Genomic DNA, 15581 nt, shown 5'->3' with positions numbered 1-15581 from the left:
TAAAAAGCTCCATCCGTGTGTGTGTTGCTGTTCACGCTGTGTACATAGTAGAGATGGACTTGGTACTACCTTGAGCTCTGGGGAGATTGGGATGCGGGTTTTGTGACTCAGACCCATCTCCGATACGTATATTCCAGATTAGTTCCAACTGAATCTCTGTCTGGTTCATCCTGGGGTGTACGGCAAGGTGTCGGTATTTACCCTTTGTGTATCATTCCTTTTTATACGAATGTATTCTTTTGTGTTCCTTTTTTTTATCAGTTGTAAAATTGATTGTAAAAGCCAACTACACTTACCGATTGAAAGTATTGCTATAACAGAACTGCATGCCCTGTAGAGTTTGACTTGAGCTTTAGTTTTCTGATATCGGACTGGTTACCTTCAGTCTAGGAGAAAAGCATAGATCAGGTGCATAATGTGTTACTTGTCATCTTTAGCATTAGACTGTGGTATTGTATCACATGCTGATCTCAATGGATGTAACTGGAGTCTACCTTGGAAGTTAATGCAACTTCCTGGTAATTCATTTTAAGCTTTTGAAAGTGGTCTTGATCATGCTACTTGTGTTCTTGGGTTTTTGTTTTTTTAATAGAGGCATTTTTTAGGAATGTTTTAATACACTTATGATGGACAATACAATAGTTTTAATAGTTGTGCAGTATTCTGTATTTACTTGAAGTAAATCATTTTATATGCAATTTGTTAGATAATTACAATTTTATAAATAAAATTGCGTGAAATATCTTGTTGTGAATGTGTACTCTTGATGTAGCACTTAACTGTACAAAGATATGTTCATGCAGAACATATCCCCCCAAATTAACAGGGGAACTAAATCCCCAAGTGCGGAATATTGTCTTCTAATTAAATCACCAAACACACGATCACGCCGCCAGCGGCTGCCCTTAAATGAATTTTAAGCTAATACCTGAAGAGCACATCCCCACACGAGGAGATGCCCTGTCTACTGCCAACTGTCGTTGGAAGTCTCCGGCTAATGAACTTGCTCTGCTTCTTTCTGACAGGTCGCCGGTGTTCCTCAGGCTGCTGTGGCTGCTGGTTAGTACAACTGTTGGAGCTCTCCCCGTGAGCCTCTTAGTGACCCAGAAGTGTTCAGAAGTTGCTGCTTTGCAGGGAGCAGCACAAAGGAGATTTGTCACAACTTTAAACTTTTGTAAAGGGAGGTGGGAATTTTGCTTTTCTAAGTGCAACGTGTCCTTAAACAGAAGTAGCGCGAGACAGCTTATTTTATTGTGCAGGTAAAAATGGGTGATGATGTCTTGTGCTTGTTTAGACAGAGGAGGAAGAAGCCCAGTTTTAGTATTTCAAGAAGTGTAGCGCAAACTAATCTAACTCGATATCTCAAACCTACAGTTTTGTCCACAAAACACCACCATGGCTGATTTGAAAGGACGTCTCTCTATCCAAATTGAAGTCCAATGCCTTTTGCATATTTCAGGCATATACGTTTATCTGAACGTACAGAAATGACCTGGCAAAATAAGAATGCAAATGTGGAGGCCTTGGCGGGGAGGGAAGAACAAAAGCCAACCACAAGAAGCAAAGTCACGGGCATTGCCTAAATCTTCGTAACATGCAGTAGAGGTGACACACTTGGATAAGCCATTTTTATGATGGAGGGGGAGACTAGGAGTGGCTACCTTCATTCTGTCAAACTCTTAACAACTTGCATACTGTTTCTTGAAGTTGTGGCTAGTTACCGCTTCTAGTTTTGAAACAAATGACCTTTTCTGGGTCTCGTGGTCTCATCTGAGCAATGGGTCCTCTAGATCCAAGGCCCATATTGTTGGGGTTTGTGCTTACTCAAAGTGAGACTTTTCCTTGTATTTCCACACCTTGAAATGTAAAGCCACATGTATGCTTTTTATCTTCCTGACTGGTGTCTTCCTGACTAGGTCTTGCAAAAGTCATACAGATGCAGGCAAAGGGGAGGCAGCAGGACGGTGCTGCCTGCCCCGTGCAGTGTGGCAGCAGTCATCCTTTGAGCTTGGTTGGCTGTGGCAGCAGACAAACGAAAAGGCCCGCTGTCTGGCATCACCGTTATTAAAAAAAATAGTCTGAGCAGCAGATGTCAAGCTTTGCTTAGATGTCATCGATCTACTGAACATCTAATCAGAACTATTGTCAGCAATTTCAATTCAGTTGACTTCAGTCAAATGAGCAGTGAAATGCACCTGATAGTAATGTCTCCCTTATTAAAAGACGCTCAGAGGATGAACAATTTACCAGCTACACAGAAATGACCTGCAGGCTGCAGCGTGCCTCAGAACAGCGCAGCATTTGCGTGGATAGATACGGTCTCTTCAATTGCCACCTCCTACTGCGACGTACACCCATCTTCGCCCTTATGCACAGGTCCCTTCTGCGTACAGGCTTAGCACAGATTTTTATCTAGAAATGTGATAAACTTGATAGTCCACCTGGATATGAGTGTTGGCCTTTGTGCTTGCTGTGACAGTGGTATGTATCCCTGATAAAAACCTGGCGATAAGGATACGGCTAATGCTTAACTGGAGGTGCAGTCAGACAACCAGGTGAGTGGGAATTTTGGTGGTGTCACAACTTTGTTGGTTACGGTAGGCTCATGTGAGCACATGCAGGTTATACTGATGTCAAAAGGAATAGTCTCTTTCTAGAACCAGGTAAGTCATTCATAAGTGGGCTTTCAAATGTCTTTTGGGATCTGTTTAAATCAATGGAAATTATTTCCGTGCCTGAGAAAACTTGGGCTCAACGTGGGTACGCTACGAACTGTGACTGTAAACGTGCCGGTTACGTTCAGCAGTGTGGAGGTTCTGTTACCTGGAGTCTGATGTCACAGGGTCCTGGTCTGTGTTCACCGCTCTACACTGTCAGTGGCTTTGTGGCACTATTCCTAGCAAATGTCTTTTGAATGTTTTTTTTTTAAATAAGAGACTGTTGTACAGTTTCGTATGGGAGACTTTTTCTGTGTGTTTCTGGCACTGGATTAAATGGACGTAGAATCTCTGCTGTGTGAATACTACTGTAGCACTCACTGCGTTTTGGTACTCTGAGAGCTTAAACTGACTCTTTGAGGGACGTTTGCTTTCATACCCAGCTTGTGTACGTAATCCCTGTCCCATCACGACTGGCATCTTCCCATCACAGTGTCCGTGGGATAGCCAGTGGTGTCATGGAGCTGGGAAGTGAATTTGGGAAGGTCAAAAGCAGTGTTTTTGCAGCCACGAGGCATGGGATCGCATGGGTGCTTGGCCTCTGGGTTTGCCGCCTCTGCTGATATAAAAGGAGCCGGAAACTTCTGGGGCTGGCACTTGAGCACTGGGAGTGCTGAATTAACTCTAAAATGTTACAGATCTTATGATCTTTGTGACTCGTGGGCTTGATCAAGCTAGACAATGGTGTCGCACTGTCAAAAATAACATGTGCTGGCTTGCTGGAAACTGCTACCCCAACTGCTCCCCATTTTGCCCAAGAGTTGTCTGCTGGTTTGCTCGCTGGTGTGTTACAAACCTACAAAAGAGAAGCTGTGAGATAAGATGTTTAAACTGGCAATTTCCCAACTCCTTCACCTAGGAAAGGAGAAAAAGGAAGGCTCTTGCATGCTGCATTTCTCAGTCGATGGGGTTCTGTTGAAAAGTTGCTACAAGATACACCTTTAAAAATCCATCTACAAGAAACCCCTGACAAACAAAAAGCCAGTCCCAAGCAAGCCCGAGAGCACTCATACCCGGATGGCTTTATGGGACGAGCGTTGTGTAGTGTATTCCTGTTAAAATGCACAACTGTCAAACCACACAGGGCCTCTGTGAGAGCGGCTGGAACGGTTTCCTTTGTATTCGCTCAGCTGAAAGGCAGTGATTGCGTCGGGGGTCAGAGCCAGGAACGAAAAGAGCTCCTCTCCAGGACACGGTGCTGCAGTCGCGTGTGGCTTCTGTGTGCGAGTACAAAAAAGGACAAACCACAGGATAAAGTGAGAGCACTGAAATTTTTATTTGTTACCTCTAGGTACCACGAGTTTGACATTAATAGGCAAGACCAGTGAATGAGCAGCAGTACATTGCATTCCAACCTGAATCTCCAAAGCACCAAAAATGGAGCTAGATTTACTTCTTTAATCCTACAGTCAGCACACTAGTCTGGACTTGCTGCATCTTGTACTGTCCCTAATTTAGTAGTACATTGTTATGCAGTTAGGGGGCGTGAGGAAAGAGTCATTGTGTAGTACCACTTCTACGTCATCATAGGACTACAACATGCACATTCTACTATGTGGCCCAAGCAACAAGAATACAAGTAGAACAGTTACGGGTGGAGACAGGTTCATGTTAACACCACCTATGAATTTGTAGAAACCTTTTTGGGCGGGTACCTACAGCAGTTCATCGATTTGTGTGGGAACATTACACGCATGCACGAGTGATACAGTGGAAAACATCGCAGGAGCGGCAGCAGGACGGAGGACAAAGGTGAAATCTGTGATGCGATGCGCTGGAAACAAGACCTTCCTCAGCTTTCTACAGCAAGTCTCTGCTCTGTTAGCGAGGCTTGCTGGGCAACAGTTTTGTTCTCATGGCTGCGGAGTTTTGATACGACTTCTAGAAACGCCATGCTCTGCACTTCCTTTTGAAGAGGTTCTGGAAAAAGAAACGGTAAAAGAAACGGTGCTTTGTACGAGACGGGCAAAAGAACAGAAAAGCTTGGTGAGCGTGAGAAACTTTTCTACCAAACCCCTTACACACACGCGCACAAATGTGTGTGTACACATCCATGTTTATTTACTTTTTTTTAATTGCTTTTGAGGATGGAGAGAAAACTCTCCGGGGCCTGGGGCATGCACAGGTCCCATGGATTTCAGGTAGAGACAAATGATGAAGCTGCTGCACAGCAGTTAAGAAAATCCACCTGGATTGCCTACCAAGACAGATGCTTAGGAAGTTCTTTTTAGTGAAAGTATTTTTCTGCTTTATTCCCTAAACTAGCCTGACCGAGTGAGCTTGCCTTGAAAGGTTCACTACGTCATTTGTATCAGATCAGCTCTGGTTGGTTGTGTGTGGGTGGGAAGTGGGCGAGATGGCTCTTCAGTGGATGTGTCACCACTTGGTCACTCAGCTCCCTGTTCACAACACAAATGCAACGCACGGTGCATTGCCCAATGCTGTGCACGTGTATACAGCACTTAGGTGTTACTTGAAACTAGGAGGTGCTGGTTTAGGACTCTGATCATGGATTGCACTGTACTTTGGATTAATAAGGAGACGTTGGGAACAATGTATAAAATTGAGCAATTAAAAAAAAAATAAATTACTGAGTTTTCTCAAAGCCCTGTACTCTAGACATCTCACAGTCGAGACCCAAAGCAGCTGATTTTGTTCCATGCCCTGTTCAGTATATTTTTGCTTCCCAGGTGCTGCTGGGGGCCTAATCCCTGAGCTTCCCAGGAGAAATCCCAACCATCTGTTTCAGACAGCTATGCTGTATGCTATGCACATGTACTTTTTCTAATAGCAAACTTGGACATTTGTTTCCTTTCCGACCTACTTTCTTGCTCACATGTTTTCAGTTTTCTTGCAGTTTAACCCCTACCATGTAAGAGCTGGGAACTCTCACACTGCTGTGCACCTGGGAGCCTGTGTGTATCAGTGAAGCTGTTGGGGTGTTATGCTGTGTAAGCACTTTCTGCTCTCTTGCTCCTTCTGAGCTATTATCATGCTTAAGCAGGTGTTCCTGAACTGAATTTCAGGAATTCAGTGTGCTTTACAGTGGCTGAATAGTTCTGCTTAACATCCAGGTTCCCGAGAGCTTGGAGACCCTCACACACCGAAGTGACAGAGCTATGAACGCTCTGCTTTTGCTGATTCTTTGTTACCTGTTTCCATTTTCCATTGTCCTCATTTTTCCCTCTTTCCATCCATTCACTCAGTTGCAAGAGCAACTTCCAGATGGCAAAAATCACATACAAATATATATTTATTTACTGCTTAACACACAGCTGTTGGCAATATGGAGTTAAATGTGATGCCAGTTACCCTGTAACAAGGGACTGTAACAACAGCAGTCACTGGAGAATTAAACTTACCAATAATTAAACCAGTGCAACCACTTCTGGTCTTTATGGAACTATAATGGGGTCAATTACTTTAAAATGGCTACACAGGTCTGTTTACAGTAGAATATGGAAACATGTAAATATACATACTCACTGGAGACTGTGGTGAAAATGTTAGAGGCAACAGAGCTGTATTTTTAGTATTTTTACATGTAAAGAGCAGACTTGGCGTTCTGATCCTCCCATTGGTTACACTTTTTTTAAAAAAAAAAGTTGAAAGTGAATACCAGGGTTGCTCAGTTGTTACTCTCGTGTACTCACTGATTTTACGCAGGTCTGTTCATCAAGAAGCAGGGCTGAACACGGGGTCAGCCAAGTGCTGGGCCTTAACCTTGCAAGAATGTGCTGTCTGTTCCCTGGGAGCAGGTGAAGACACCTCCTGTCTAGGCAAAGCTTACAGTGCGGTGGCAGACTGAACTCTGCCAGTTGGGTAACCCTAAAAAAAACCCCCGAGTCAAGACCGCTCCTTGCTGTGGTGGAATAGAGAGACAGGTATTTGACTTGAGATAACTCTTAACTCCATCTTGCAGGTGACAAGACTCAGGGAAGGGAAAATGCAAGTGTCAGGCAGAATTTCTGAGGATGATTGTTTTAGTTGGAAGCAGTGGGAACACACAGAGGAACATCGCATTGAAGCTGAGGGGGAACCTCTGCAGAAAGGCTTCTGCTCTAAAATGGATGGATAATCCCAAGCACGAAATGGCTCAAAAAAGTTGTGAGTAACAACTAAATTACATGTCTTAAGATAAAAGTGAATGCTTACTGGGAGCTGAGGCTTCTCACCAAATTTTGAGCATAATCTTTGTACATTGAGATGTACTGCTCTAAAACTAAATACTTGTTCCTTTGAGATGGCAGTGGTACAGCATTCACTTACATGGATGTACAGGTCACCAGAGTTACACTTAACAGTAGGCATGGTGAACACCGTTTAAGAAAACAAAAAAAGGCAGCTCTGTTTACAGGGACAGCACACACTTAGCTATGATAACTTTTACTCAATTCAACTGAATTGCTGTAAACTCATCTCTGGAGAACCTTCAAATGTTTCACACTTGGCAAGGCATGTGCAGGCAGGCTCTGAGTTTCCACCTTTCTGTACTTTATCCAGTTCTTTGTCATCTTAGTTATCTGTAAATTGCTGAAACCTTTATGGAATTAAATTTGTTCTCCTTCCACAGAGGTAAATACTTAAAAGAACTGAATGGAAAGAAACGTAGCCACTTCTTGAAACCTCAGCTGAAAATCAAATTTCCTCACAATACCTTGGCGTTTTTGTTTGCCCACACAGAGGTGGGAAGCTGCAATATCAAACCACGGCCTGCTACACCATCATCAAAAAGCCTGATCTTTAGCAGAGGGTTAGCGCAGAAAGGTTGGAGTTTACAGTGCCCAGCAGTGCTGCGGGTTAGAGCTTGTCCTGCTCCTCTTTCAAAGCGACCATCGACGGTTGTGCCTGGTGGGCTGAGCATGTGAGGGCTGCTGAGGGAAGGACTCTTCCTAGGGAGGTGAGGGCGAGGATCCCTCCTAAAGCAGGATTATAGCCTACATGCTGTACTAAGTACTCATTTGTGTGCACATGTGTCCTTCCAAATATTAGCTAGCTGTAGCTTTATTGGTTTACTACTATTCTTGTAGGAATTTAAAACTACAAGTGAGGAGGCTTCTTGCAAAATTCCACTGAATTTTACTCGAGTAAAATTGACCAATAAAAAAAAGCCATCGCACATCAGTTATAGGGAACTTGCAGCTAAAGGTGAAAATAAAGTTCTTGTTATCTGCACATTTGCAGAGAGCCTGATACTGTACAGTTTTAAATGCTTTCATTTCTTTCCTGTCAGTCAAAGTTTGAGCTAGCTGCATCCTACAGAAGCCAGAGTCCAGTTTCTGCAGTTAATACCCAAAACTGAGTTAACAGCCTCTTTCTTGACGCTAGAAATAGACACTGTAAAGGAAGTGTCAGAGTCAACTGAACCCTTCTGTGTACATTCGTTGTGAACAGAGAACCAGTCTCAGAGTGTGTTTGCACACACTCTATGTTCAGGCTAAAAGAGAACTAAGTTTAAATACTCTTAGGAAAGCAGCCTCTCCTGAATACTCACCAGATCCTATAAGGGCACAGATCAGCACCATGGAGTTATATTTTATTTCTGGAGCACTCCTGTCGTCTGAGAGCAGTCTGTGTAGAATCTGAACGAGCTGAGCATTTTCAAGATCCTTTTCAGCAGTGACTGAAATACAAGTGAAAATTTGTAAATCTGGAAGTGCCGCTTGCTTTGATGCTTCTGAGTGTTAGCTGTTTGTTGAAACGTGGCTCTCTCACCGTAGTGAAAAGTGGTGCTGTGGTACGTAACTCATTGGCATTAAACTGAAGCACGTATTAGATGGTGTGATGACAGGAATCACAGCTCTTGCTATAAAAATGTAAAATAGCCTAACTGCTTGAAAGGACAATCAGAGAGTTTAATGATAAAATCCAATCTTAAATGTGCAGTGAGCTGGTGGAAAAGCCACCAGGCTTTCTAGCTATTTAGGCCACCACCTGCAATATGTCAGCTTTCAAGACTTCTGTTGCCTGAACTTGCTTTTGGAGATTCTGAGTAAATGCAGCTGGTGTAATTGTTGATTCCACGGCAGAGGGAGCTCGGGGTCCGTCATAAAGGTGGTGAAAAACTTTTTCAAGATCGGAATGCAAGTTAGTTCTTCTGTAGTTTTCTAAGAAACATTACGGACTGGATTTGGGCTCAAAACCTTTAAATGTCTGACGACAAGACAAAGAAGGGTTAGACGATTCATGTGAATAGGAATGTTTTTCCTTTTAATGAAAACAATTCCCTGATGCATTGGCAGTGATTTGGAAGTTGAACATAGCATTCCTGTATCACGCGATGGCAAGAGATGAAATCAAGAGCAAAAATACGTCATGTTGCTTGTTTCGTTTCCTACCTTAGTTAACAAGCAAGTAGGATAAACAAGACCTCTGTTGGGCATTTACCTTTGTTTGGTAAGCTGAGGTACTACAAAGGCAGGTCAAGACACATAATCATCTGTCTTCATATGGGAACTTGTGCACCTGTTTCTGTAGAACTTAATAATAAAGACATTCTGGGGGCATTATCCACCTCTGTGTGGATTCTCTAGCTCTCACTCATTAGGTAAGTGAAAGCTTTACTTTGGTAAGCCCTCTCAAAAGGGGATTAACCATTCCAGTGTAGGAATGTCGTCAGGTCACACAGTCTCCACTCTAAAGTACGACTTTCCTAACGGTTAGCCTTCTGGGTTTTACCCTAAATCTGAAAGTTATGCTGAAGGGCCTTGCTAGATCCCGTGATCACCTCCCAGAATGATGGAGCAGACGCTGTATCACCAGCAAACTCCAGTTTGCTGCGTAACCTTATCGCCTGCCTATGTCTGCATGAACTCCCCTCTATTTCCGTGGTACTGAAAGGCAGATGGGAGGAGGAGGCTGTTCCACATGGCAAAAGAAGCTCGCACAACTCTTCCTCTGTGACTTCTCTTGGGTACAGACTGGAAAGAGAACAGGTAGGGTTAACCGCTGGGATACTCACCTAACTCTAAAGCCGCTATTAATGCCAGTGCAACGAGAGCTTCATTTTGCATTATTACGTGTTCGCTGGTTGCCATGGTTACTAAATGCTTGATGCCACCACTCTGTACAATGGTCCTAATTACATCCTAAAATAAAGAACAGAGCAATGAAAAAACTCTGCATTGCACATCGACGGTATTAAATTGTCATGAATGCTATGTTACCTTTGGGTAAGGATACTTGTTGGCTTTATGCACATATAATCACTTCATACATAAATGTATGTGCATGTGGGCCTATAAATTACCTGCTGTTACTCTGCAATTATAAGATACAACCTGTTAAACTAAGCCAATTAACCACATGACTAAGTTAAGACAGACATAACTAACTCTTTCCAGGTTATCCTGTGTAATTCCAGTTCTGATGGCGTGCCATCAGTTGCCTAACAATGAGTCGGCTCGTGGTTATGTTTGAACTCAGCTGGTGTTCCAAGATGATTAGTTTTCCCTTCTTTATGTTGCGATGTTCAGAGCAGCTTATCAAAAGCACCCAACAAACCATATATTTGGGATACGGAGACAAAGAATGCAGTTTTAATAAAGTTATCAAATCCTCCATCTCTCTCCATGAATTTTAAGAGTGTCTTCAAAATGTTCAGAAAGGTGAGATCAGAAGTATTACACCTTACTATGTAATAGAAATGGCATACTTGAAAAAAGATTTTCAGAAGTGGGCAGGAAAATGAGCAGCGTTCTTTTGAAGTATTATGGAATTTTCCTTTAAATACGAAGCAGGTTAGGAAAGGATAGTTATGTGTTGGTTTCTGTTCTAAGGCCAGCAATTAAAATGAACTGTTCCTCGCTATCTAGGAAATTAAAATGCTTAGTGGGTTAAATGGCTTTAAAGCAGTTTAAAAATACACAGCTGGGGTTCTGTTTTCAAGTCCAAAATTTGATCCAACTTACATATGTGACAAAGGATGAATAAAGATTTCTGGTGTCTGCAGGGCTTTGATCACTTGCTAATTATCATTAAAAAAGTGAGTTTGCACCTAATGTACTCACCATTATATGTCCCAAAAATACCTGCAAAATGTTTGCCTGAAAATCAGGTAACTTGGCATGCCAAAGGGCATGTTCAAGGAAATGTGGTTTGGTTTTTATTATTTTTTATTTGTTCTGAGGGTGCACAAAGTCTTGAAATAGTAGTTATTTCTTGAAATAAGCATTTGATTTTAATTTTTAATGTGCTGAATTTCCATTTAAAGCATACATCCCTGTCTAACTCCAGCCACAAGCCAAACCTCGTTAAGTGATATGTGTGTTTAGAATTATTTATGTTCCAGTGCTTGCACAGGCTATGCAGTGACATTCTTTATGCAAGGAAACAGACACAATGTGATCATAATCCTTGAAAACTGAAACATTTTTAGGTAATCATACTAAAGATGCTAGTGGCACAAGTCACAGCCTAATGACTCAAGAATTTCCACATTTAAAACCTTTTTTTTTCCTGAATGACATAATGTACAGAAGCATGTAAGTATCTTTATATTTTTCCTTACTTGCACTAATGTGTTTTATTATTTGTGATTTTCTGGTGGAACTACAAAGTGGTTTTGAGACTTCATGGAATAATCTGGGCACTGCTAATTTCTGTTTGAATTGGTGTCGAATTTTGGTTATATAAGCCTTGGGAATCAATCAGCAACTTTGACATCAAAATTTGTTATTTTTTAGGTGAACATCACCCTCTAGAAGGCAGTACCAAATAGAAGAGATGACAGCAGTCAGGTTTGGTGCTAGTGTTGCTTAACTCACAAGTACTTACTCCACTTCTTAGAATGAGACATAAGTTTTATAAAATACTGTTGCCTTTGTAAATATTACCCCAAATCTTTTAAAATTAAAAACCAAATTCAAATCTGATGTGCTGTACAAACCCATGCAATTGTACTCCTATTCAAACCTAGAGGGCAATAAAAGCATTAAAAAACCCACGCTCAGCTCTGTTCTCTTCCAGTCAAGTTTCCTCTCCAAGTACGTAAACCATACAAAAGTTCACCTGTGGTAATTCTGTTAACTTCTATATGAACATCCAGTTGATGCCATCAATAGTGTCTCTGTATTTAGAATTTAATTCTGTTTTCCTGTAGAGAGTATTGATAAAAACTGGCAGCTGTGGAGGTGAGTACCATCTACGCATGCGTCTTGGGGACTGTGTGTGTGGGGTGTAGGAAAAAATGAGAAGTCGGAGAAAATGAAACCTTGATCAATTTTACAGGCTGAACGTAAAATGGAGAATGGGCATTAAAGGCAGTAGTATTAGACATTTGCAGATTTAAATCTCTGTAAGGCCTGTTGATTTGTTTTTGGAGAGCCTCAGTATAGATGAGGTCCACAGTATGTTTTTCACTTTGCAAATGCCATACATGAACAAAGAGGTCACTGTTAAAGTCCGAGTTCTGCAAATCACACTCGCTATTTAAGCTCAGTCAGGCAGCCTGTGCTCGTATCAGTGAACATGCTAAATGAAGTCTGAGCCTCAAACAGCTTCAATTCTAGAGGCGATGCTTTTGTCCCTTCTAAGGCTGTGTTTCACCTAAGACTCTCCTGAGCGAGGACAGTGGACTTGGACTGCTTATATAAAGGTATTTGACTGATGCGAAGGTGATGGGAGGGACAGAACGCATCTGTCCAACACTTTCTCTTAACGTCATACATTTTGCCATGTATAAGCAAGCTTTTTACTAGAATTTGGAATAAATGATCATTTCTAATAATCTACTAGAATCTTAAAACTCTGAAATATGCTATATGAAGAGTATAGGGACAGGCTATTTCTGGATCTCAATTTTATATAAATATATAGCAAGATTGTAACAACTGTGCAATGATTCTTCATATATAGCAGCATTTAAATGGAAAATATGGCACACTGAACTTCTACAGGATACAATACAAATAAAAATGAGTCAAGACTTAGCCACGTGAATGCTAACAGTGTTCCTTCAACTGGCCTGCCACTCTGAAATTGTTTTGCTTTGTTTTTTTTGTTGTTGTGTTTTTTTTTTTTTAAACTGCATAGTTCCAGTGAGCATTTAAACCTGTCACTTGGGTCTGACTGGCAGGTCCCCGAGTCAGAGGAGATGTAACACAGGAATTAACCAACTCCGCTCTTCAGAAGGATTACGTACCGGAAGGCTCGGCTACCGATACCAAGTGCAGAGGTAACTCCTAGTTCTTACAAGCTGACCTTTTTCACCGCTAACTTACTTTTGATTTGCTGTGTCGTATAAGTGCAGAAAGTAGTCTGTTGGACTCTCCCATCACACCTGCGTGATCCTTGGCTTCACACCACTCCACCAATCGTTCCACCAGTTTTACGTTTTTGCCCAGCTGTTCAGCTGCTTCTGCTACATGATGCCGGAGCCAACAACACAATAAAAAAGTTGTCACTTTTTTAAGCAAGTGCTAGAAAAATAAGCTAGAAAGTTACTAACTAGAAGGAGTTTCTTAAGTAGAACTTCATTAGCTTGCACTAATGGTGCGAGAAGTCTGGGTTGCATGGAAGCGAGTAAAGCCAGTCAAAATGGAAACAAAATACAGAAAAACATTCATAATCCAGTTTTTGAAAACCAGCCCGGTTAATGAGGCTTGTGTGTTCATTAAGAGTAGGGAAAATACAGGTGATGTCACAGCCCCAGGTGAGCTAGCTCAAAAATTTCAAAGCACGAGGGACCCCTGCCAGAAGGGAGCACTGTTGTCAGTTAGATGAGGTTTTCTAGACTATAAGTCACATCAGTTTCTTCAATTAATTTCTATTTCACATCTCATAGCTTTGCTAGAACTAGAATGGATCTTTTGAAAAAATATGCAGGACTAGTGGGTCAAAAATAAGTACTTGGCTAATTTATCTCATTAACTGCTTTTGGTTTTTAGCAGTCTTCTGATTTTCTAAATCCTCATCCTGGAACAAGCCGTCAAACTAAAAGGTGCTTGTTCATTTTGAAATTGCATTTTATCAATTAACAAGGGCATTAGTCTGTTCCAAGGAGCTAGGTACAGCCAGGAAATGCAGTAAGTGAACAGCAAAACAGGAGTGGTACCTTAAAACACTCGCATCTCAATACATACTCATAATGTGACGCTGTAGGAGAGTTCTGAACTACAAAAGTAAATGAGCATTTGACGCCCATTCTGAGGGTCCCTGGTAGTCAGTTTAGGAGTTCTGGAAAAAAAACAACCCACATTCCTCTCCCTTTGCATATGTTTTAGATTTATTCCAAGACTTCAGGAATAAAATTTAAAAAAACCCTCTGCTTCTCTCTTGTAAGAATCTTGGCAGCATATCACAGACTGAACCAAAGAGAATCACTTAACATAGAGAACAGTTTATTTTTACCTTGTGCATCTATTAACATTCTTAATGTTCCCAGCAGCTTGAATTGAACAGGGGGCATCTCCGATCTGAGAAATTTCAATACGGCTTCTGCAACACCAGCTGATAGCATCTTAGCCTTATTTACAACTGCATGAATAAAGAACAAGGATGATCTCAAGAACATTTCTGGAAGATGCAGTTTACTTCCAAGATGGTCTTGAAGCAAATTTTCAGACACAGTTTGAAAAACTGCTTGTGAACACAGATTTCAGGAACACGAGTGTGCACTGGCAATTCCGTGTTGTGGAAAAATGTCATGGTTGCTAAGACAAGGTGTGAAATTAAGTGCCTCTTCCTAGCATGCACATCTAATTTTCAGTGTTCAGCCTGAACATGGACTGAAGGCTAGACTTTATCCCCCTGGTCTACGAAAGGCATCTTCCACAAAATGCATCAAGTAGAAGCCCAGGCCAGTTTCCCCAAAATATGGATTCCCAGCAACACTCTTCTATTTCACATAGGCAAAGCATCTAATTAGCAGAATAACCTCTTACCCAGTTCCAATACTTTATACAAAAAACACCGTGGCCTGACTTGTCTGGAGTCTGTAGATCTTGTATTGCACACACCCCAGGCCCCCCCAAATTCTTTCATCCCCTCCGCTAGTCTATATTCTCCACTGTTATGGAGCTCTCTGAAATATATTTAAGGTGCAAACTTGGTCCAATATTGTACTTAAAAAGTACTTATTTCGTATTCAAAGTACTCTTTAGCAAGCAGTTTATCGCTGAGACCAGTTTTTACTTGCTCATTTTTCTATAACAATGTGCATGAAATCTTGCGTAGGTCTCTGGCAGACATCCTTGAGCACAAGCTACGGGGAAGCTTGCCGACTGATGGAAGTTAACAGAATTACTCACCTGAGAAAGGTAAGCAAACGGCATACCACTAAAGCTGCACAGGTTTAGTTATGTATGCACAATCATTTTTAGAAAGTTATTGCTTGTCAAAACTGAAAATAGTAAAATAAGGTTAAATGGATGAAAGACTTATTTTTGGCTTGGTATGAGAAAGCTTACGCAAGTATTACAGACTTGCTTTGTTTTTATGTGCACATACTCTGCCTTTCATGCTTGGGTAATCAAAACTCATATAAATTAAGTTATTAAAAATGACAAAATTAGCATTCAGTTCATTGCCTACAAACCGTAACTAATTGCAATAGGCTGGCTTTTCTACCTCCGACTCTAATTTGGGACTTGTCAAAGCCTCGGGAAGTTACCGTAAGATGCAGTGTTTCAACCAAGTGGGCACTGCTCTCTGGTGGGGACCCTCAGTTGTGAGAGAGATCCCAAATGAAATAACAACAACAAAAAGAAAAATGCAGTGCTTTGGACAGAAAGGATTCAGAAATCATACCTGAGGCCTCCTCGGCTCTTATTACAGAGCTGCCCTTTCCTTGGTGGGGACTAATACTGTGGGATCAAAGGACAGTCAATAGGCCTGCGATGTATTTAAAACTGCTTGTCTCAACTG

At 41.6% G+C, this 15581-nt stretch overlaps 1 protein-coding gene across 1 annotated transcript in view; it reads right to left on the bottom strand.

Annotated features, from left to right (window-relative positions):
* Positions 1-3969: 3969 nt before the first annotated feature.
* Positions 3970-15581, bottom strand: part of RAP1GDS1 (RAP1, GTP-GDP dissociation stimulator 1) — a 61707-nt gene continuing 50095 nt past the window's right edge. Inside the window, exons 11-15 of the mRNA XM_009697659.1 lie at positions 14067-14192; positions 12938-13077; positions 9679-9805; positions 8212-8340; positions 3970-4637 (exon numbers count right to left, since the gene is read on the bottom strand). Coding sequence (XP_009695961.1) covers positions 4510-4637; positions 8212-8340; positions 9679-9805; positions 12938-13077; positions 14067-14192 — 650 coding nt within the window. The 3' untranslated portion in view covers positions 3970-4509. The remainder of the gene's footprint in view (positions 4638-8211; positions 8341-9678; positions 9806-12937; positions 13078-14066; positions 14193-15581) is intronic.

Source organism: Cariama cristata, unplaced genomic scaffold, assembly GCF_000690535.1.
Source record: "Cariama cristata isolate BGI_N322 unplaced genomic scaffold, ASM69053v1 scaffold1173, whole genome shotgun sequence".
Classification (NCBI taxonomy): Eukaryota; Metazoa; Chordata; class Aves; order Cariamiformes; family Cariamidae; genus Cariama; species Cariama cristata.
The sequence above is the reverse complement of the archived record's forward strand: the minus strand, read 5'-3'. Positions and strand labels throughout refer to the sequence as shown.